Raw genomic sequence first — 21,588 nt, 5'->3', positions numbered from 1 at the left:
ACGCGAGCGTGCAAGCGAAATTAAATTAGTCCAATTTGATATTGCCGATAGAAGCCGACGTTCAAAACACGTTTGAGTGAGCATAAAAACGGTGCGCCGCTACCGTGATTTCTTGTACAGTACAAGGCTGCGGTTCGGCCTGTCAACTGCATTCTAGCCAGACAATGTCAGACGTGGTTGCAAGGTTAACTGAAACCTTAGCAGGCGCCGCATCTATAGTCGGGCTCGATACATTAGCCTATTGAGCCTTTGTGCGCTTCCCCTTAGGCGACTCATTGGGAGCGTAGTTGTATTTGCCACTGCGGCGCCGCTTCGGTCCACTGTTCAGATCCAACTCTTTCAACACGCTGCTTTCTGGCCGCGTAAAGCGGAGGCCAAGCTCCTCTCTGCGGTAAAAGAACTCCAAGCTTAGTTGAAAAACCCTTGTCTTGATTCCGTCTCTGGGGCCCCTCTTCCGGAGAAATGCGGTTAACCTGGGACGATTTACCTCGAGAGCTTGTCTAAAGTCATCCACGGACCACCCTCCTTCGCTGGTAAAGCGCTTGATCATGACTCGGACTTGATCGCAATCCCGATCCAAAAAGTGTGGCGGTTCTATTTGCCTTTCTTCATCATTTGCCATCAAGCCAGGTGTGATTACTGAGCGGGTGAGGTGATGAGAAGGGGTGTAAGGAGACTTCTCTTTAGGCTTCATATCGACCTTGTCATCGATAGCGTCGAAAGCCTCCTGCTGACTCAAGATGGTTTCAGTCTCTTGCCAGGTAGTGACACCGTTTTTCTTGTCCTCCAGGATGTTGTGCTGTTTTTCAATCCTTTCCATCTTCTCCTCAAACTTCCGTATATGCTCCTCGGTAGGTTCAACCAAAAGTATTAATCCGCGTTCAATGCCCCGGAGGAATCCTTTACGTTCAATATTATGTTTCCGCTCCTGCCTGATCCTGCAATATTCCTCAATTTCTTCAGGGTCTAAGTCTGAGAAGACGGCCGCTCGAGCTTTGTCTCTGAATTCCTCAGCGACCGTGTCGTTGATGTAATCCATGACCATGTCCCTAGCGTAATGATTGGGAACATCTTCAAGCTTGTGGTCCCTGCCTAAGCGACCACCAGTGATAACGTTATTATACAACGACATGGCACATGTTCCGTCGCCATATGCGTCACTCCAGGTGATGCTGAGGGCCAAAGATTTTATAGTTTCTTTGCCCAGATTTGATGCAGCCGCAAGATCCGCTAGCATCTTCTCGTTGGTTTTTCTATACTTGCGTCGCTGTCCATGTTTCAATAATCTTGGGCCAAAACTATCTCATGATTCAGAAAGACTCACCCGCCGAGACTCCGAAAAGGGTGTCTGAATGGTGTCACTAGGAGTGACAATTGGTTTATCCCAAACTGGAATCTCTTTTCTGCCAGGTATATCATCCATCACTCGCTCAAAGACCATCGTACGATTGCTTTCTTTCACTGCCCATCCAATTGTGGCTTCTGCAGACTCGAGCAACTTTGCAAGGGACACGTGCTCAAATGTGTGCTCAGTGCCATCTTTGCGATAGTGTCTCTCACCTTCCTGTACAAGGCCACCTTGATAGTCATCTCGACTGAAGTAATCGGCTGCCGTGACGCGATACCTTATCTTCTTGATCATCGGTTGTTTGATGTCCGCATGAACCCTTAAACGCTCCAACACTAGCTCCTTCACCTATGCCTGCGGTTAGCTGAAATCGGCCATTGCGCCCGTTGGAGACAGCGTACCTGTTGTTCGTCCAAGTACTCCATAGTTGTGTGAATGAAATTGCAACAGTGAAAGCTAGTGAGCTTGAAATGATAGACGCGTCGAGCCAGAACTTCGAAGTGAAAGTGCAAGCGAGTGACAGGTCCGCTAGTTTCAGAACCTAAAGTTCAGCCCCGTGACGTAGCGCTACCCCACTGACTTATTAGCTGAAGCTCTGACCTTATTGAAGTCATAGCTCTTTTGTTCGTACTTGTACGCAGCAGTATTCCAGTATTATCGCCACATGTAACCGTCTATGATCGACTTCGAAATCACTCACTAATACAGATTGTGATTTTATATTCAAAACTGGTTGAATCCAGTCAGGCGCTCTCTTCGCGCTTCTCATATATATCCACTTGATATGTTCGTCTTTCATTCAGGCTCCAAGTCATTCGAAATGGGGTATCGCGATACACTAAGGTTAGTAATGGTACCACCCAAGTGATTATTGCGGCTGAAGGTAATCGCACATCGCGACTAGGTACTCAGGCATGACAGCGTCATCATCAGATCTGTCAATCTGCCCTTTCAGTCTCGTTGTCAAGAGATATCCTGCCTAGATTTTCACGCTAGCAAACACGTTGCCCTAGGCTGGGTGCGCATGTATATTAATTAAGGCTTGCTCCGTGCACGACTACGGTAATGGCATCTAAATACGGTACGAAGGTGATCCTACTTCAAGTAAGTATCAGGCCTGCTCGATAAATTTCAGATCTTCTACAACTTGTGTATGAAAAGTTGCATTATACGGGCCTCATTGATATACCCCGTGTTGTGATTATAGTTCTGGGAATATGATCCGTACTGTTGATCGAAGAAAGCAATGTCCTGAGAGATTGCGATATGATCGGGAGGAAAAGTTCAATTGACAAAGTCTACGGCGTAGCGGCGCCAGAGATGAGACTACACTACACTTAACTATCGCACATTGTCTTGAGCCTATACTTATTAGTTTTATCCCGTGGCATTTCGCAGGGGGTTTCGTGCTTATTAATATTGCAGAATGATGGAAATCAATAGATGGGCAGTTTGTTTAAGTCCAATGGAGAACAATTAGAGCTCAGTGCATGGTGTTCGCTGTGGGGTAGTACCTGACGAACCGGATACCTACTTTAAGCTATGGGTCATGCTTAGATTGCATGGTCATGGATGAGCTTGACTGTGAGGCAGATTAGTTCTAGAACATGCAATCAGAACAAAACATTGAACTAAATGATGAAGGATCTGGGGTCCGATCTATGTACACAAGTCATCGGGCTGCATGCGGACTGACACGAGCATCCTCAGTTTCCATTCCACAACACCAACACTGGGGTCAAAGGAACCGAATCGCTTAACATGAGGATCAATCCACTAACTGGACCTGGCACTAAAGCCGTGCCATTTACGCATGGCGATCCACTGAATAACCCATGCTCAGCACCTCCAGTATCCGCCGCCACGAGGAATTAATCAAGACGAAACACTGAACTGCCAACCATCGTTGAAGTGTCAGTGCAGCAGTTAGTGTTATCAGTTGTCATATACCTCATCATGGTTCAGCGATGTAGTTTAGAAGAAGACCCATTGAAAACAAAATGCAATTCAAGCCAGTTGCGCGACGCTCTTGGACGCAATGCCCGCCCGCCCCTTTCTTGGAAGATTGGAAAACATTTGTCTTGCCGTGATACATCTGTCGTTCTCTTATGTATTGTATAGTAGCTTGACTTTGAGGCAGTGTGCAGCGCATGCAAACCCTCGAGAATGACGCTACACCCCCGGTCCCGCACGTCCTCCACTATGAGGACGCAGGCTTTTCAAGACTTCAGGAACGGTCGACCGGAATCCCAGGGGAGTTTTGGTGATGTAATCCACCCTGCAGATCCAATCAACGACATATTCGACTCGATCATACCAAAAGAAGGGACAGGTCATGATATCCGCCCGTCTAAAGCCCGGCGGGACCCTGACGGCCAAGGCCGTAGCAGCTCTCTACATTCGAGTAGAAACCATTTGAAGCAGACGAGTATTTCCAGCTCAGGATTCATCTCGAGTGCGCCGTCTATTCGAGATGATGAGGAGAGTAGTTTTGGCGATTTGCCACCTATGCCCAGACCTGGTCGAGGCAATCCTGGGAACTCATCGGATACGTCTGCACAGAGTCCAGAGAGACGTAGTGTGAGATCCTCGTCTAAACAAAGGATTCCTGTTCCCCAACGCCGATCGTCGCGGCTGAGGGCCGAAAGCAATAGAAGCAGCAGTGACTTTGGAGATGCTGACGTTAGCGAGAGCACTGCGCTGCCGGAGAATGCTTTTGAGGAGCTGGAAGGGGCGCGTAGACTTCTCGCGGCGGCCGAGAAAATCAACTCCGATTCGTCTCATCAACGGCAGCCGTCGATGCAGAGTGATCGTTCCGCAACACCGCCACCGATTGGACGGAGGCGAAGAAGGACTGATCATGGATCAGGAGATGGGAGCGTAGCGCGAAGCTTGGCACCGCCATCGTCAGAGCCTGTGGTACTGCCGCAAGATGCAGCCCACTTTCTTCCTGTATCTCGGAGGCAGAGCCAAGCGAGCCTGGTCAGCTATCAGTCGAGAAGGAGTTCACACCGACATACTCAACAAATGAATGGCCGCACTGCCACGCTGACTCAACTACCGACAGGCACAGAGTCTGGCTTGTATCCTCCAGGCACGCGAAGCAGCAATCGACCAAGGTCGCGCCAAGAGTCTGTTAGAGAGTTCGATGAAATTCGCGAAGAGGCAAACCCTTTAGAGAAGTACAATCAACTACACGCAGACGCTGGAACCAACCGAGTCCCCCGGCACAGCAGTCTTACTGTGAGTGCTGTTTCCCACCGGCCTCGATCTTCGGCGAAGAGGATGTTCAGTGACGATACACTTTCTCTATCTACGAGGCTTCCAGCCGATAGACACAGTATTGCCAGCTTCAGATCAGGAACCCGGCCAGACTTCTTCAGTTACGAAACTTTTCAGTTGGCTCTCCACAATGTGACCACTGCACATCAGCTTCTCAAGTTTAGCGAGACAGTCATGTGCAGTGAAAATATTGAGTTCCTGAACAAGGTGGGCCTTGACGCTCGAACCCGAGATATTGGGAGCTGAACAGCTAACATAAAACCCAGGTTGACGAGTATCAGAAAGCTCTGACTACCCTTACCAATGTCTTGAGTTCAATGCACAAAGGCTTCATCTCAACAGATTCAGCCACTCAACTCGATGTGCCTCATGATGTGATACGATCGGTTCACAAAGATATCAAAGTTCTCGCGCAAAAAACTCTGCCGGGCATGGGTAGATTATTTACGGACATGCAGGCAAGAATCGAGGACCTCGTTTTTACTGATGTTTATCCGAGATTCGTCCGGCATCAACTTGCACTTAGTGCAACACGAGCACTTGCAACTGATCGCCACAAGTATGCTGGTTTGGGCGACTGTTTCTGTCTGACCGATCCCAAGTGAGTGTAACCGCGCTCGGCATACAGTACTCTTCATCTAACTCTCTACAGCAAAGCAGACAACCCCATTGTCTTTGCCTCGGATGGCTTCGTAAAGGTGACAGGTTACAGCCGTCCGGAGATTGTACCTCGCAATTGCAGGTTTCTCCAAGGAGTACAAACAGATAGGAAACCTGTCCGGCGACTCAAACAAGGGATCACTGAAGGCCGTGAATCAGTCGAGTTGATTTTGAACTACAAGAAAAATGGTGACCCGTTCTGGAATCTTCTTTACGTTGGTATGGCCTCCCTTTCCTCGTTTGGGATCTACAAGAACTATAGCTAAAATCAGCACTAGCACCACTGTTTGACGGGAACGGCAAGCTGGCCTTCTTCATCGGAGCTCAAGTCAACTGCTCGACGACCATACATAGCAATGCCGACATCATGAAAGTTCTATCAGTATCTGCACTGGGTGAGGAGGAAGACCAACCGAGCAGCATGTCAAATCAAGCCGCTCATAAACAACCCGGTCTGCCATCGGCACGAAAAGCCTTTCTGAAGGCATTTGGTGTCCGTGTAGATGAAGCTAAAGCCTCAATCGGCCCATCGGGAATGGAGCACAGCGTCTTGCATCGGATGGAAGGCCTAAACCAAGATGCGCAGATCAAGGAATTCCACACGGCATACTCAAAATACCTTGTGGTTCGGGCTGATACCTTCATTATATCATACTATTCGGAAGGCGTGCTAGAAGCTCTGAACCCTGCTAATAACACTGGTCTGATAACAGGACAAGAGGTCTTTCGCTTTTTCAGGCAAAATATGGTCACCAAGGAGACAGACTATCGTAGCAAAGTCCGGAATGCCACCCGGTCAGGTAACCCCATTAGTGTCGAGCTACGCTTGCAAACACGCCGAAGCGCGAGGTTCCGTGGAGATGAAGTGTTCACGGCGCACTGGACGCCACTCAAGGACGAAAAGTCGGCGACACATTGGGTCGTTATTGCGCTAGCTTCGACTATATTCTAATGACAGACTCATGCTTTCTGGCAGCATTATTACCCATTTCTGAACTTTCGGCAAATTAGACGAAGCAGGTAACTGAGGGAACGCAGATTATGTTACCACATAAGATAGCGCGACTTTCGTTTGTTTATTCTAAAGGCGATTCTTATTCTCTTATGGTAAAATCGCAAATCATAGTTCAGGAGGGACCGTGACCATGCGGCTCAATGCCGCCACCCATAACTATTATATCAACAAAAGTTTCAATCAGGAGTGGCTATATCGCACGTCAAGCACTTGCTCAGAATCGTCTAGTCTAGTGGAGTGCGATACTACGACAGAGGCTTCTAACACAGAATGGAATGCCTTGTGACGAAATAGCTGCCATGTCAACACTACAGCTCGAAAGCCCTAAAACATGGCGCCTCGGAAGCCAATCTAGAGTCCATATACGAGATGATCGTCAAGTTACGATCCGCAGCGGCTCATTCATAACCGCTTCAGAGCGACTATCAAAATGAACAAATCCCATCATTTGTACTACTGAATCACAACCTAGCTCGCCACCAAAGACGCATAAACCTAGTCATCGAGGACTCTGGAAAGAGCGAGGAACTTTCCAACTCCGCTGCATGAACTGTGTGCATAAAGTTTGTGGCAGATGCTTCTCCACGATTAGTCATAGCAACACCGCTATTTTAACCTTGGGGCTGTTTCGATGTTAAATGATGTGTTTACGTTCTATGAATCGTGCTGGTAGAGTTCAACTCTACGAACATGTCTTCTGTTTCGTCTAGGTTACCACCCATAGAGGTTATCATCCGTTGTATAAACATTTGTATGCCATACGAAAAAGCCGGTCAAATCTTAAGGATGAGACGCTGATACCGACTGATAGCAACCAGCTTATGAGCTATGCTCGCACAACTCGAGGTAGTGCTGAGCAAATATTGTTGGGCTGCGTTTGCTTTATAACATAAACAAGCTTCGCTGCATGTGTAGGGTCGCGGCACAAAATAATAATTATAGTCAATCTGAGCACTAAATTAGTAATTTGCTGGCGTATACTATTTGAAGTTTTGGGTTTCCATGGAAAGATGGTTGTGATAATTCGGTAGTCTTTATATCACCTAGAGTTGAAGGCACAGCTTCTCAAGCAGTTTTTGAAAGGGCGATGTATTTGTATCATTGGTATTGTTGATTACCTCATACTACACCGTGCTCGAATTAGACCTAGCCTCCTGGAGAACACTCTGGTCAACGATGATCGCCAGGTCAGCCCTAGAAACAGCCTTTCGCCCATCGACCTTAGCCACCCATTGGTCTTCGGCTACAAGCACGTCGAGCAAATCAGGCGCTAGCCCACCCTTCCAGTCATGGACAGGCCAGACGTCCTTGACGAGGGTCTCATCCATGTTCATCGTCTTGGCGACACGAGGGATGACGGTCTCGGAGCGATTGGCAAACAATTGGGCCGTCTGGTCGAGCGCTCGCAGGTACGCGACGATATCCCTGCGCGTGCCGGGGTCCCTCAGCTTCTCGGCCGTCGTGTACAGGTTGTAAATCTCGCGGTATACGGACGCGTTCTGGAACACCACGGCAGTGTCGGTGGACCCGAGCCCCTCGATCGCCAGCTCGAGCGTCGGCTCCCACATGCCGACCGCGTCGACGGATCCGCGAGCGAGCATGTAGGGCAGGGTCCCCGAGCCGCACGGGCGCGCGTTGCAGTTGCTGCCCGAGACCGTCGTGTAGTCGGTATCACGCAAACCGCCCTGGCTGGCGAGATAGCGCTGCACGAAGTAGGCGGCCGATGTGCCGGGGATGGTGCCGATCTTCTTCCCCTTGAGGCTCGCGGGCAGGACGATGCCGGCCTTCTTGCTCGCTGCTAGGCGGTACGCCACCTCTACAACTGTGTAGATGATCCGCAGGTTTTTGTGGGTGGCGTACTGTCGTAGCGCCTGAGTCTCGGCGTTGCCTGCGAGGTCGATGTTGGAACCGCCGAAGAGGTCGGCCACGCCGCCGTTGACGACTTGTGCACTACCTTTATAGTAATCCTGACTGGCGATGAGCAGGGGATTATATTCAATAACAGAGAAAGCGCCCGCGATTCTCAACGCAGTGATTAATTGTGTTCCAAGCAAAAGGAGAGCGACCGTAATGGTCTGAAAGTATCTTGAAGTATCATGCATGGTCAATCGTGGCTTGGAAAGTATACTGTTCGTTTGCTTGGTTGCTTCTCTAAATGTTAGGTAAAGGACGCTATGGCTATGCCAAACATATTGTACTTGCACGATCTTCCCTCCATCCCCGACCTAGACAACAACATTGTTATAGGGTGTCTTGCCGTCAAACCAATCATATTAGTTAGTCTAGAGCGTGAAACCCCATTTTGGCGCTTGGAGAAGAGTATGAAGTGCCGAACTTGCGCTGCACCCGGCTTTGATGGTTAATATCAGGAAATATGAAGACGATTGGCTGCCAGGTGAGTAATGTAGTACTGGTCGCTATTGCTACACAACGACAAATGGTTCCTGCGACCAGAATACCTCACACCATATTGATTCTATTTTGTTTCCCTTCTCGGTGTACCTTTCTCGGTACCCCTTGCACCGCGCCGTCGCATAGAGATGTCAGAGCTTGCTTCTGCCCAGTAATGTCGGTCGGACGCTCGGAGGCTTGGGGAATTTGATTACGGCTTTTGCAACAGCCTGTAGACAAGACACAATAGTTGCATTGAAAGTCACCGTGGGGCCCTATGGCGCCTCTAATCCTTCATTAGCGGCGCTCTTTCCCCGCAATCCAATGTTACTCAACATCAAGAATGTGAAATAATTGTATTCTATATTAGAGACACAACATTACTTTTCGGCATTTGAAGTTGCATGTCGCTAAGCTTGAGCGACAAGAACTCTGAACAATGCAACGTGATGAAAGATACAATTTTTTTTCTTTCTATATTAGAGATTCATTATTACCGATGCCTTCTAAATCTTCCTCTGTAAAACTCTCTCCAACTCCCCTAGCGTATGCTCCCAGATCTTGACATCTGAACCATCCTCCCTTAGAGGAACGAGGACTTTATCATTATGCACAGCCTCCGGCTTCTCATTCACAGTGTATGAACCACTGCCCTTCTTGCCATTCGATCCCAAAGCCAAGGTATTACCTACATCCTGCGCTCCAAAGTCTGGGCTCGAAGCCAGATACAAGAAACGCTCCCCTGATTCCTCCGCCGAGCTGAAAAGGAAACGCCCTACCGTAGGGAGGACAATCCAGTTTACAAGAAACTTGACTGCAAATCCGAAATGCTCTGTGTTGAAGAGATTTGTTCTCACCAGGCCGGGGAATGCATGGATGAAGCTGATCTTTGGATTGCGCTTCTGTAACTGCTCCAACGTGAGGGTGATATAACTAGCCGTTGCACCGGCGACCTTGCCCAAGCTGTAATTCTTTGGATCTTTGAACTCGAGATCCGACGGGAAGATGGGACCTTCGAGGCCGCCAGCGACTACGGATATGACGCGTGGCGACGGTGCGACGTTCAGCAGGGGCAGCAGGTTGAGTATGAATAATGTGCGGGCATAGTGCCTAATAGAAGTTATCTTGTCGAGACCTTCGGGCGTCTCATTCCTAGCGCCGAATGATAGGAAGCCTTGCGACATGAAGAGGAGGTCTATTTTCGACTCTTTGCCAAGGATCTGCGCCGTCGCTTTGTCAACCTCGGAGAGCAGGCTCAGATCTCCGGCCTGGACTGGAATGTACGTCCCGGTGCTGTTCGACGACTGGAGCTCCGAAATTATAGTCGAGAGCACCTCAGGGCTCCGACCCACCACGTATATCTTTGGGTTATCCGTCTGTGAGGCGAGCGCGGTCAAGAATCCCCGGCCAATGCCGTTGGTTCCACCCACAACCACGGCCGTTATTCCCGACCGTGATGACTTCAGTGAGGCATTGACTGAACGGATTTCAGAAAGTTTAGCCATCTGGCTTGATGTGATTTTTGTATTAGTGAAGGATTTAATATATATTGATAGAATCTAGTTTTCACTTTCGAGTTCTTGCTTTGAGGACGTCTTGCTGATGGTTGAATTTTGTTTGGGCCGCAAATCGTCAAGAGGGTTCCCTTTATTTATATTCGCTCCCCTGTTCTCTGGGAGTCCATAGCCGCCTTGCTGACATTCCAAGCGCTTGGGAATCAGTGTAACCATGATTACAACTCCGTCTAAGCGAGTGCAAACCGGATGTGTGGCGCTATGGCGTTTACCAATTATGAAATGGCACAAGCCATGGCATGCTAGGTACTCGCGTTTAGCGACCGTTTGTAAAACGCGAGGGTGACAAATCCCCACAATTCACCATGAGCAGCTAAATAACAGCGATGCTGGAAACTGACAAATCACGCCTAACTTAGTTGAGTCTTCCGCAGCCACCACTAAGACAGGAACCAGCCACATCTTTTACAAGTAAGTTAGATTAGTGAAGACTAGACTAGGTTAGTTAATACTGGAGCCTTGCTTGTCTTTTGATGTCAAACGACTGTTCAATTGACTACCGGCAACATTTTGGAACAAAACAATAGATATCTATTCATTTGACTTGATATTTAATTTGATGTATTGTAATATTATATGACATAGTTGAAGAAGGTAAAGACAAAACCATTTCCAGTGGCTATATTGACGTACATATTGATCCGGGTTTCTAGTCACCGTGCCATTGTGTTGGTTGCCTACCTCTCTGACTTGCAGCCCACCAAATCCAGTAGTGCTGACATGCTTCTTGACGACTTGGGCACCGAAACCATACAAGTGTCCTTATCCTAACCATAATGCCAAGCTCGAACCTTCCCCCGGTTTGACTCACAGATCTCTTTCTGGATGTTTCTCTTCCCACTGCACGTACCATCCTCGAATGCTGACAAGGTAGTATTTTCCGCCAGTTGTCAGCACTCATGGAAATTACTTGTTCCTCTGGAGAGGCGGCCTAGAGAAGGGAAGCGACGAGTATTACTTCTATACAAGTGTCATGGGTTTTTCTAAACCAAGAAGAAGAGGCTATGCAGTAAAGGGTTGAAAGTTAGGTATCGTGGAGAGGAAGTAGGGGGTGGGAATTGAAAGAACAAAAAAGTGTATTGCAATGTTACAAACCAATCTCCTCGTGGTTTTCCACGTATGGATTACGCGACTAATAAGCCGATATTGGATGGGCAATTGTAGAAGAATTACTTGCAGAGATTCAGGTACAAAGGAGTCTGGTATAATGATTTTTAGCCGAGGTTTTTAGTGTCGGCATCCTATTTGTCTTGATAAACAGAAGGAAATTTTTGTTCGCTTGACGAACAGACGGGACGAGGCAATACTGATGTTCAAGGAGGCACTTGATATTCCGGCCAAGAGCTCAACATGTTGAATATACTCCGAAAATTACACAAGGCGCGATAGAGACACGGTGTTCCTAGTTTACCACGCAACACTTCATGAAAAGGTCTGTGTGTTAATCTCCGACTTGTGCGAGCTGAAAGTGATACTAATGAGGTACTGTAGCCACAAAGGAATCGTACAGTCATTTATATTTCAAGCCAAAGCATAAGGTGTAAGGTCATATCATGACATTGCAAGTATTATATTGCCAAGTGTTCCACGGTGCTGGATTAGCCTATGCCTATACGCGGCCATAGAGTTGACCCTAATGCATCATACTTGCATGCTGTAATCTAGGCATTTGTAATCTGGGGATTGAACTTAGAGGGTACCTCAGCCTTAAGTACAAGGAATTCAGGCAGCTAAGTCTTCCGCACTTGGCCATAAGAAATATACCTTTGCGTTTCTCAACCGTTCGTTGCGTTCAGAATAGAGGTTTGACTTTGGGCTCAAGCGAATCGACTTCTCGTTTGTGCGAGGTGTATAACCTACCCGTAGGCATTGACTGTTTTGTCGCGCCTTCATACTCTTGAGAAAAATAACTTGGCAGCGATCCAATGTTCCACATAATGTGATCTGGACTACTGCATAAGGCAAAACTCCTCCTCATCCAGCTAGGACGACCTGTTCACGCCTAATGCAGCAAATATGATCAGCTTATTCCCGTTATTAGCTAGAGAGCTACTCGACAAACCTATACACATATTATTAGACTACAACAGGCCCACATGTTGTGGCGTTAAAGATGCCGTCCGGATACCTGTTTGGGTGTTCCTTTGTCGCATCATCTCTATCTAGCTCAAATTACTTTATGAGCATTTGTGACATGGAAAAGGCAAAGGAAAAGACATTGTTTTCAGCCGTCAGGGTGCGCCATTGCTTCCTCTAACAATGGCAAAGTGTAGGACTTGATGGAAGAGATAGGAGGCGTCTGTTGTACGATTCTCAAATGCAACCAGTTGCCAAAGAAGAGTTCTCTCGCAAATAGATGGGATGCTAATATAATCGCGTTCGACGGGAATCCGTTGGGGCACATTGGGATCTTTGCCCTTACCAAGAACATCAAGTACGTGTGGAAATCGGGCAAGCTGGTCGAATCGCCCAGTAACAAATTCTGGCCGCCGGGGTTGGACAATCTTGTTGACTTGAGTCCCACGATCGTGTGGGCTGTGGCTGCCGTTAGGTGCTCAGATTAGAGCGGTGACATCATGCACAATGAAAAGCACACTGACTCCCAAGAGGTATTCGTGCGCTCCCATTACGTGATAGCCAAGTTTAGCAAATATAAAATGTAACACGAGAATCGCAATAATACCGTGCCTCCAAATGTTCGAATGGGCCCAGCAAGCATCTTTGGAGGGAAAAAAGGGCCCCGTTTGCCCAACGAATGGCTTGCGACTGGCGTTGTTTCTGACCAAGCAGCACTTACCGTAATCAGATGGCGCTGAGCGACCCCATTGGAGCGGACTATAGCCATACCGGAGTAGAGAAATACCACCACTATTGTGATTGACAACCAAATCCAGCTATTGCTCACTAAAACCGACTCTAGTTAGCTGCTTGTCGTGTAGTACGCGCTAGCGGCAGATACATTCATGAACCGGATATGACTCGACTGCCTATGCCAAGGGTTTCTATTGCCAGCAGTCCGCAGCGAGTACCTCAGCAGTAGTAACGCTTTTACTGTGCAGGCTGCTCAGAAATACGAGATTTACCTGTATGATTCTGGAGCAATAAGCTTTATCGGTTTTAGATCCTTCCTCTTACATAGCTATACAGTCATTGAGCGACAAGATACCGAGAGCTACTTCGGAGAAAAGAAGAAAACAACCACTCTCATACATGTTCGTATTAAGGCTGCTGTTTCAATCAATGTCAAGAACAGTTTTTCCACAATTTGCCGTCAATGATCAAAGTAAAGCTGCTTGTGATATAACCTTGAAAGGTTTAAGCCGTTAGGTGACAAGGACGCATGATGAAACCGAAGCAAAGTATAGTACGTCTAATATCGAAGTACTCTATTATTGCATAATGAATGATGAAAAATGCTATATTCTCGCATAATGGCCAGTTGCTTTGGAAACCTTTGGCCGGAAATGTCATTAAGCATTTTCTTGATAGCTTGGAGACCATCCGTTTACGTGTAGAGATAGCGGTGTACTACCTCAACTCAAGATACAGGATTTGATCTGCCACATTCCTCGATAGCATCACGGGTGATGCATTGGCTAAAAATGATAATAAGATATTTTAGTTGGATCGGATATCTCTGGAAATCCCCCGAAAGTATAAACCAATACATCAAATCGTGGCTGCTATCACCAGATTATGATATGGTATCCAACTGTGTGTGACATCCCCCGAATGTTACCTAAGTGCCACTTCCTGGGCTATTTTCCAGCCTTGGATATCCGGTTCTATGCCCTCAATTTTCGACGCTGGGCGCAGGTACCCAAGGACATAATACAGCCTAAGCGTGTTCGACCGCTATTGGCCGTTCAATTATATGACCAAAAGAGCTTTGTGGCATGTATACCTAGACTAAAGACTGATAGTAGCACATCTGCTCGCAGCCCTGTACCCCGCTAATTCTCAGCCAAGTTCAACATGACTGAGATTGAGACTGACTGTCTGACGTCAGTAGAGGTTTCTGCGTATTGTAACTGGCCACGATGGATCAGACATGGATTTCCCAAAGATCAGTCACGATATCACCCGCCTATTCGTGTCTCGATTACCTAGAGCCCCTCGCCGCACTCTGCCAAGGGCGTAGCGGAAGGTAGTTTCGTGGTGAAAGACCCAGACCAGTTTGAAATTCGATGCCAACGCCATGACGTTACGCTGTGTTGATTTATATGTCTTGAACTGTATCCTTCAGTGCATTGGATCTAATGTCATTTCCGTTCACAACAAGGTGAACTCATTGTTGGTTGATATACCTGAATTACTATGGATTCAAGAGAATTGCTGACGCAGAAGCCTCGTGACAATATGTTACCTAGGTCATTCCTGATCAAAAGTGGGGGGTCTGATGGGTATATATGTAGGAATTGCAATGCACGGAGAAAGCCGATCCTGCGAGCACATATTGCGGGTTTTGGGCCAGCTTGATCAGGCCTCGAAGATTCCGGAGAAAAGCGTCGAAAGGGCTTGCTTATGGCTGGCTTTGATAACCGCCGCAAGGCTATTTTCAATTGGCCGGTCGGACGTAGGGCAGATATCCTGCTAGGTCGTGCCGTTTTGTTTTCCTGCCGAGCCACTCGTAATTTTTCCGCGCACGCCATCAACGAGACTCATATCGAGTGCCTGCGTGTGGACGCCTGCCTGCACCGTCTCGTTGAGAGCTGGTGTGCTCGTGTTTGCACCGTCTCGTTGAGAGCTGGTGTGCTCGTGTTCGATGTACTGGAGCAATGTGTACCGCCATCCAATAATAAGAAACCCCACAATCACGGTCATGGATCGAAGACTCCCCCGCCTACTTCCGGCAGCTGAAGCTGGTGTGACCGCTGAATCTCCGCACTCCGCCGCAAACTTTGGTGGTTCCTTTACCCAAGCGACTGACAACGCGCGTCGCTTGTGAGAACTGTCGCAGACGAAAAGTCAAATGCGACGGCAGACGGCCTGCTTGCCACAACTGTAGCAGTGGCAAGCCTAATATTAAGTGCAATTATGCCTTGAGTGAGACGGAAGAAGCTCGTGCGCTCTCTCGTGGTACAGTGCTCAGGGAACGTTATGACCGCATGAAAGCTGAAAACGACCAGTACATGAGTTGTTCGATCTACTTCAAAGAGCACCAGAGGCCGAGGCACAGGAGCTGCTCGGTCGAATACGTGTGACGCAAGATCCTATTTCTGTCATGCGTTCTGTTCAGGGCATACATATACTGAACTCTGATGCAAGGGCTGCACTTCGGTCTGGCGAGCTTGACCCAAGGCTACAAGCCATAAACGCTAATGCGTTGGAGCATAGCCTTATGAAAGTTCGTAGCAGACCTTGGACTGTTGTGGCCGATGATGGGATAGTCTCGGAAATGATCACATCCTTTTTCATGTGGGACGATTCCTTTTTCTATCCTTTCATTGACAGAGAGGCACTACTCGAGGACATGCATGCTGGAGATCCAGAACGTGCCAACTATTGTTCGCCATTTCTTGTTAATGCTATATATGCAACCAGATGTGTAAGTTACCACGCTACGTGTGGATAGGAGCAGTATTGACTTGGCCGAAACTAGTTTACATCAAGAAACGCCAAAGCGTATAGCGCCATTCTAAGGAAAGACATTGGCGACCAGTTCCTAATGGAAGCTAAGCGACTACTCGACCTCGAGGGCGGTCGTCCCTCGCTACCCACAGTTCAAGGACTTGCTCTGATGTTCACTCTCTCAGCCTATCGAGGAACGGATAGAGCTGGCATGGTCAGTGTTTCTTCTAATCATCACGACAACTTCCAAGTCTTGGTCATGCCTAGGAGAAGTCGTCCTGACTACGCACTAGATGTATCGATACGCAGCGTACGAAATGCTCAAAAGGCTGGATCTCGAAAAGACATTCATGCAAATATGGACTGATCCATCAAAAAATCGGCAAAAGCAAATCATTGCCAAAGCTTTATGGGGTATCTTCTGTTTCGAAAGGTATGCATGCACGTTTATCGTCGTCATGGTATGATATTAAATTTTTTCCCCCCTCCAGTATCGTTGCATTCGTTTATTTGCAGCAATCTTTGGTTCAAGCGCCCCAGGTTGCCCGCTTTTTTCCGGTAGAAACGATGTCTCCTGCACTCGTTGACTGCAACTTGGACCTGCTTGGAAATGCGCACACGACTAGCAGTCGTTCCCCGCCTTTCGTTTCCAACATACTTGATTTCACGTGTGATTTATCGGTACATCTATATGACCTCATGGCATGGAATGCTGAAGCACCAGGAATGATTGGAACCATAGAGGATCTCGATCAGCGCCTGCGGCTTCACCAACAATTACGGCAATGGAGAGAAACTCTACCATGCAACCTGCGTCACGAGGTTAATTTTACACCCCAAACATGTTTTCTGAGGTATACATACTTTTCCTCCATTCTTGTACAGGGGTCTTGTTAACAAAGTCATGTAGCATTTATCTGAACGAGCTGTTTATTGCCATTTTGAGGCCTCTACAGCCAGATATCATCTTTGACGGGAAATCGAGTGTCAAAGACCTCTGTATTCAATATGCCATCTCCGACTTAGCGAACATGAAAAAATATGTCAATAATTTCTCCCTCAACGCTTACTCTTGCATGGTCTGCTGCGGCGCTTATAACGGACTGCTTACGCTCAGCTCACATCTCTACGACCGTAAAACTCATATACCATTTACGACAGCATGCGCTATTATCCGCGCGACAGCACGGGACTTCCCTATGGCACGCTTCATTTTGCAAGCCATCAAAGCTTTGTGTTGGACACTTAAAATGCCTATACTACCTGCTGCAATGCAATACTTGGAAAATCTTGGTGCTGGGAAAGAAAGCCTCCGAGATGTACCATTGGCGTTCGCTTTGCCCCAGGCTGATGCCGTGCGGGAATTGCTCTCGGACGACGATTCTGATGGCCAGCAACTTTGCAGCGAAATGGGGGTGTTGCTTTCAAAATGGAGTTCCTTGTCCATTGAGTAACACAGCTTGGGCAGGATATGGTACCATAGAGTACATAACCAGACCAATAAACCTGGTTCCCGCCGAAACACACCTCAGTATCTGTCACACTCATGGTTGATACACCGGCAAAACGCTGACTTTCGAAGTTGATGCCGGTCATAATCCCTGTGGCTGTGGACAAAAGGCCTCAGGCTAGCCATAGTATGCCCAACAAAGAGCTTGACTTGGTCAAAACTTCTGTAAACAAATTCGGGTGTTGCCCTCAATGATTCTTGGTACTCTTGGTGAACTCGCAAACCACACTGAACATGTGGGTACCGGTGTTGCTTTATTGTGGGTTTGTTCCTTGATGAAATTTAGCTACTCTTGTCTGCATTGTCAATTGAAATCCCGGACCAGTCGGACATAGGACTTGGGAAATTTCTTTTTATTTTGACTTCAAAGATCGAGCTGCACAATAAGGGGATCTTCATTCTTAACTGACAAGCGCAGCGATACCCACTCAACAATACGATACCCATGGGAAAACCACCCATCAGTGTCACTCGTCAACAGTACCTCATATAACTGCCAACACCAATCATAGCGAACTTCAACAATCAAAAGACTCCGCAACCAACTAACTCTCCCAGCCCCAACATGCTCCTCTTGATTCCCCTTCTCGCCCTTGCCTGGTTGGGTATCTGCGACGGTTTGTAGCTCAACTTCGCGGGCTTGGAAAAGAACGGCGGCACTGTCCGGGTTGATCAATCCTGCAAGGAACGCAAGAATACAATACAGTAGAACAATCTCCCCCACCCCATCTGGGACGTGATGATGGCTGGCGTGAAAATCGTCGCTTACAACGCAAAGGAGTCATTAGGTGGTGATTTTGACGTGGACACGGACTTCGCTCATGTTTCTTTGAAACCTTGTACAGAACGAGCTGGGAAAACGAGTAGAAGTTTGTGCGAAATCAAATTTTCCGAAAGTTCGTCATGCCAAGAATAGCGAGGAGAATGCGTTGAAAGTAGGGGCACGTTCGTTTTTAGTGCGTGCTGGTGACTTCTTTTCGTCACTAACACGTGTGCAGAAATGTGTTCAGAGCCATCTGCGATGCTTGGAGCAAGGCCGATGGCGGAAAGACAAGTATGTCTCGAGTCTTTTCCCCACGATGGTAAGTGATCCCAATACCGATGTTGTAGATATGAAGATCGGTTACTGACTCTATCTTGGGCGAGAGTTTTCTATGCACGGTGGGCATTTAGGTTTGAGTTGGCAACACCGAATCACAGCATAAAAAGTGCAGATTTGGCATTTTCTCCATGTGATGGCGAATAGACAAAACCATAGACACGGGTGTGAACAAAAAACTCTTCATTAAGCTTCAGTTCAAGGTTGATACACCGTTTGGAATGGTGTTTTGGATTATGTTGCCATGTGTTGAATCGGAGCTCGAACGAATTAAGATAATACGGGGGGGGGGGGGGTTTCATGATGTTGAGCTTCTACGTAAGTGCCTGGCTATTTCCTGAGTAAACCAATAAATATAAAAAGGCATATAGAATTTAATATCTGTCACTTGCCGTCCGAAATGTTACCCTCGTCTGCCGAAAAAAGAGCTCGTCGCTTTCCAAACGCCTCTTACACCCTTCGTGATTTCGTGCCGCCCGTCATACAGCGGGTAGATGACGACGGCGGCGAAGGCGAAGAACTGCCAGAATATCGCTACCGCGGTCCAGCTCGAGAAGAAGGTCCTAGTAAAGACATAGTCCCGGTAGAGCGGCATAGGCCAGAGCACAAAGGTCACCAAAACGACGAAGACGAACATGATCCAGGCGATCCGCTGCCACCGATGCAGCTCGCGCAGCGTGCCCTCGTCGAAAGGGTGCCGCACATCGTCCAGGCTGATCTTGGCGGAGGACGATGACGAGGATGGGACATCGGCAACTGCACCGGCTAGCTGGGCGCCCGCTCGGTGTTTTTCCAGGTCGTTTGCGGGATCCGTCACGCCAGCGACGGGTGTCTTCAGCACTGCCCTGGAAGGTTCCACAGCGCCGGTCTCGTTATCCCCGAACTTCTCATCGGTCAGTGTACCCTCTGACTCCGGGGTTGTATGGTGAATTTGAGCCTCTTCTACCAGCTCGATGCGTAGAAATATACGCCAGTCGAATTGTTCCGGTCCAAATTGTGAAATGACAACAGAGTATAGAGCCGGAGAGAAGAAAGACCCAATCGCACCATAAAGAGCGGGAAGACTGGCCTCCGTTGTCGTCATATTGATAACACCGTACAATGCCTTAGCTGTGCCGAGCCAAATGCTCAGTCCCGTGAGAAACCCAAGGATTGGTGATGCCACAGCTGCCAGTCTGGTTTGACCGGACCAGAGCAAAGTGAGTGCTAGCGGGATGATTCCCGGACACGCTATGATGGGTCGGAAGTAACCGATCCAAGTCATGTCCGCGCCTCCATAATTCAAAGCCAGTGCTACAGCAGTGATGAAGATGCCATGAATGATGACTGCTATATGACTGACCTTTACAAGACGTTTGTCGGAAGCCTTCGGGTTCAAGTACGTCTTGTAGATATCGAATGACAAGATACTGCTAACTGCGATCATCGAGGACGATACCGTGCTAGTCAGCGCCATAAATAGCAGCACGAAGAAAGCTACGATTCCCTTGTCGCCAATGAGAGCCTTGACTGTATAAGGCATGACGAAACCAGCATTGACCTGGGCGCTGGTGAACTCCCCCGGATAGGTTGGGAAGATGGGGGTGTTGTGGATTGCGCGTGCCGTCAATCCGATCACGGTTCCCAAGCCCCAAGGTATTCCGAAGATCGCGAAAGCGGCTAGATTGTAACCCGGCACAGTGGCGTTCACTTCAGTGGCGAAAGACTTTTGCCAGAAAGCGGTGTCCTTCGCATGCTCATCAGCGCCAAACTTCATAGACACTAATCTGTATGGGCGGTGGCACTTACCATTACAACAAGAGCCAGATTACCAAACTTCAGGATAAGTCCCCAAATAATGGCATCTCTGGATTTCATCGTTAAAAGAGACCCTTGATAATTGCCAGGTATATAGTTCTCTGCAGCCTATTTGCAAATCAGTCTCCTGCCATAAAACTCGATCCAATTTTCTACACTTACGGTGGCCATGACCTTCTCATATAATCCATAAAGCCCACCAACAGCGTCGTGCGTCAAAATGGTGAGAGTGAAGTAGATTATGAGTATCAGAGCCACGAGTGTGTGAAGATAATCGGTGAGGAACGTGGCTTTTAGCCCGCCAACCGCCGTGTATAACACGACTGTAACAAGATGGTTAGTAGCTGGGGCGACTGTAAACACGGTAAATTCCATCATAGACACTAACCTCCAAGAGGGATGAGGATTGTGGCGGCAACAAAATGCATGCCGGATACACCGTAAATGAGTTGCGATCCTGTTAGGATCATAGATGCGCATCCAAATACATTGTTCACGAGATTGAGTATAATGAACACGATATGGCCAACCTGTATGTGTTTATTAGTATTTCTTATAAACGGGCACGGGAGTGGTCGTACTTTTCCGTAGCGCATTCGTATGATTTCCAAAGATGTATGCGCGTAAGGTACTCGGATCTTGGCCAGGACACCGAGTGCTGCCATCAGCGCAATCTGGAAACATAATCCGGAGCCCCACCACTTCACTTATAATCAGCATCAATATGATTCAACTCTACAGGCTTGGGCTGGGTGCAAAACTCACCAAAGGGACTGCCAATCCATACCGGTAACACATTGCCGCTGCAAAGACTGTTTCGTTGATCCACATCCAAGACGAAAACACAGCAGACGCTGTCAGTCCCACCCCGACGGAACGATTGGCGACCATAAACATCTCGGACGTTCCAGAGTCCTCAGATAGGTAGGCTTTCTGGATCTTGATGGCGATGAGAATGACCGCGCAGAAAAGTACGCCAAGCCCGACAAGCAGGCCATAGGCCGTGCCTTGGGGAATGAGCTCCAATCCTGATACGCTGACCATCGTGAGATAACGACTGACGAGGAAGCAGCTCAAAGTCAAGCTTTCACCAAGAAATACCAAGGCTGGAGCACGAACAAGCGGCGGTTATTAGGTTGAAATAGCTCTCAAGCCATCTTCCAATCAAACTATACGTCGTTGATTATTGTGACGACATGCACCCAAGCTGGACCCCTGCCGACGACCCCCATTACAAAAGTGGTGCGAAGTCGGGATCGGGTACGATAAGCCTTAGTTTCGGCGAATAGTATTTATTGTCACGCCGTATGGGCCCGGTATTGCGTTAGATCGGGGTCGGAC

The 21,588-nt window shown here is 48.1% G+C and overlaps 6 protein-coding genes across 6 annotated transcripts; 2 read left to right on the top strand and 4 right to left on the bottom strand.

Annotated features, from left to right (window-relative positions):
* Positions 1–238: 238 nt before the first annotated feature.
* Positions 239–1,773, bottom strand: BKA67DRAFT_663481 (uncharacterized protein; the record flags this gene model as incomplete). The annotated part of the gene is made up of 3 exons (XM_046108188.1): positions 239–1,267; positions 1,325–1,696; positions 1,750–1,773. The coding sequence occupies 3 exons, from the start codon at positions 1,771–1,773 to the stop codon at positions 239–241; spliced, it is 1,425 nt and encodes a 474-aa protein (XP_045953651.1).
* Positions 1,774–3,550: 1,777 nt separating this feature from the next.
* On the top strand, positions 3,551–6,242 carry BKA67DRAFT_663480 (uncharacterized protein; the record flags this gene model as incomplete). Its single annotated transcript, XM_046108187.1, has 4 exons — positions 3,551–4,837; positions 4,897–5,231; positions 5,283–5,509; positions 5,569–6,242. The coding sequence occupies 4 exons, from the start codon at positions 3,551–3,553 to the stop codon at positions 6,240–6,242; spliced, it is 2,523 nt and encodes an 840-aa protein (XP_045953650.1).
* A 1,060-nt stretch (positions 6,243–7,302) lies between these two features.
* BKA67DRAFT_581732 (uncharacterized protein) lies at positions 7,303–9,026 on the bottom strand. Its single transcript, XM_046103941.1, has 2 exons — positions 8,508–9,026; positions 7,303–8,451 (listed from the first exon to the last, which is right to left on the bottom strand). Exons 1-2 carry the CDS (start codon positions 8,575–8,577, stop codon positions 7,430–7,432), a joined length of 1,092 nt encoding a protein of 363 aa, XP_045953649.1. The 5' UTR covers positions 8,578–9,026; the 3' UTR covers positions 7,303–7,429.
* A 21-nt stretch (positions 9,027–9,047) lies between these two features.
* Positions 9,048–10,525, bottom strand: BKA67DRAFT_581731 (short-chain dehydrogenases/reductase). Its single transcript, XM_046103940.1, has one exon. It carries the CDS (start codon positions 10,199–10,201, stop codon positions 9,203–9,205), a length of 999 nt encoding a protein of 332 aa, XP_045953648.1. The 5' UTR covers positions 10,202–10,525; the 3' UTR covers positions 9,048–9,202.
* A 4,567-nt stretch (positions 10,526–15,092) lies between these two features.
* On the top strand, positions 15,093–17,295 carry BKA67DRAFT_595230 (putative C6 transcription factor; the record flags this gene model as incomplete). The annotated part of the gene is made up of 7 exons (XM_046105139.1): positions 15,093–15,174; positions 15,239–15,367; positions 15,400–15,818; positions 15,873–16,055; positions 16,135–16,274; positions 16,333–16,695; positions 16,752–17,295. The coding sequence occupies 7 exons, from the start codon at positions 15,093–15,095 to the stop codon at positions 17,293–17,295; spliced, it is 1,860 nt and encodes a 619-aa protein (XP_045953647.1).
* Positions 17,296–18,853: 1,558 nt separating this feature from the next.
* BKA67DRAFT_595229 (Sodium:solute symporter family-domain-containing protein) lies at positions 18,854–21,291 on the bottom strand (the record flags this gene model as incomplete). Its single annotated transcript, XM_046105138.1, has 6 exons — positions 18,854–20,176; positions 20,239–20,355; positions 20,410–20,570; positions 20,636–20,777; positions 20,829–20,948; positions 21,013–21,291. 6 exons carry the CDS (start codon positions 21,289–21,291, stop codon positions 18,854–18,856), a joined length of 2,142 nt encoding a protein of 713 aa, XP_045953646.1.
* Positions 21,292–21,588: the final 297 nt, after the last annotated feature.

The sequence above is a fragment of the Truncatella angustata genome (genome assembly GCF_020726525.1).
Source record: "Truncatella angustata strain MPI-SDFR-AT-0073 chromosome Unknown BKA67scaffold_9, whole genome shotgun sequence".
Lineage (NCBI taxonomy): Eukaryota > Fungi > Ascomycota > Sordariomycetes > Amphisphaeriales > Sporocadaceae > Truncatella > Truncatella angustata.
Note: the sequence above shows the minus strand (reverse complement) of the source record. Positions and strands in the feature narration are given on the sequence as shown.